This window comes from Poecilia latipinna, unplaced genomic scaffold (genome assembly GCF_001443285.1).
Source record: "Poecilia latipinna isolate Pla-1442-1.1 unplaced genomic scaffold, P_latipinna-1.0 Scaffold1040, whole genome shotgun sequence".
Taxonomy (NCBI): domain Eukaryota; kingdom Metazoa; phylum Chordata; class Actinopteri; order Cyprinodontiformes; family Poeciliidae; genus Poecilia; species Poecilia latipinna.
The window spans coordinates 160,252-161,606 of NW_015113656.1; the positions used below are offsets into that span (position 1 = coordinate 160,252).

Consider the following 1,355-nt stretch of genomic DNA (forward strand, 5'->3'; position numbering starts at 1 on the left):
AATAAAAAATGTATTATATATATAAATGAATATAAATATATATATATATATATATATATATATATATATATATATATATATATACATATATTTTTTTTTTTTTTTTTTGGTAAAATTTGTTGTGAATCGATGCTGCTGCAGACCGACATGACAGTCAGAAAATGCAGAACTTAATTATTGACCAAACTTAGTACAGCTCTGTCAAAAGTCTGTACACAAATCCTTATTTTATTACAGTAGCATAATCTTGAAACTTTTTATCTTCACTTAATTAATGTTATTAAATTCAAAGTTGCATCCTTATTTTGTTTAGTGAAAAATGATCCTACTGCAAAAATATATCATTCTTAAGGCTTTGTGTTCATCTTTACCAAGGGGGTCAACCAGTGTGAAAGACTGGTTGTTGCTAAAACAAACTACTTATGGAAAAGAGTTAATGGAAATGGGATCGTATTCCAGTCTCACGTTTCCAAACACACTATTTAGTACAGTAAAGCCTAAGATAAGGTGGACTTGGAGCAGGACATGATCATCCTGATTACAGTGAACAAAATCTTCCTGAAGATTTGATTAAGATTTATGCTTAACATTCATACCAGCCATGCTTGTACAAGATCTATATTTCCCTTAAAAACTCAGAGGTTTATTTAACTACAATTTCTCCAGACAAAACCATGTTTTAAAAACTAAACCCTGACTGAAACCAAAAAGAACAACAGCCAGCCTGTTGTAGCAGAAGTTACTCTGCTCCGCACACAAAGTTTACCGATAACTTTGTTTCCCTTTGTTTGTGTAGACCAATCAGCTGATCATTCCTGCAGCTTAACCTCTGACTCTCACCTTAAACAGGTAGTCCAGGATCTGGCTCCGGTACGGCTCAGCATAGTTCACAAGTAACCGGGATGTGGCCTAAAAAAACACACACATTTAAATTAAGAACCTCAAACAGGCGAACTGGGGGAGAATAAAACGAACCAGGAAGCTGCAGATAAAGACTGGACTCACCCCTCCACCGCTCAACCCCCCGATCCCGTCAAACACTCTGCCCAGACCCCCCTCATCAGTCAGCGGGTAGGTCTGCCCGGACGAAGAGTGCACGGTGAGGGAGAGGAGGCACACTGCGGAGGCAAACACCCAGAACACCCGCTGATCCATGCTGTCAGCCTGGACCGAACCCTGCGCGCTCCGACTCACTCCGATAAGCGCGCTTCCGCGTCCGAGGAGTCACATGACTGCCGCCGATCACGTGGTGACAGAGCAGGTGACGATGAGCACGTTTGTTCTTTTTTTTTTTTTTTTTTTTTTTTTTTTTTTTTAAAAATATAAAAAAAAAAAAAAAAAAATGTTAAAATAAA

General features: G+C 38.2%; 1 protein-coding gene across 2 annotated transcripts in view; it reads right to left on the reverse strand.

Moving 5' to 3' along the window:
- galcb (galactosylceramidase b) overlaps positions 1 to 1,237 on the reverse strand; it is a 12,858-nt gene extending 11,621 nt beyond the window's left edge. For both annotated transcript variants that reach the window (XM_015051306.1, XM_015051307.1), the window contains exons 1-2: positions 1,006 to 1,237; positions 841 to 909 (exon numbers count right to left, since the gene is read on the reverse strand). In XM_015051306.1, coding sequence (XP_014906792.1) covers positions 841 to 909; positions 1,006 to 1,155 — 219 coding nt within the window. In that variant the 5' untranslated portion in view covers positions 1,156 to 1,237. The remainder of the gene's footprint in view (positions 1 to 840; positions 910 to 1,005) is intronic.
- Positions 1,238 to 1,355: the final 118 nt, after the last annotated feature.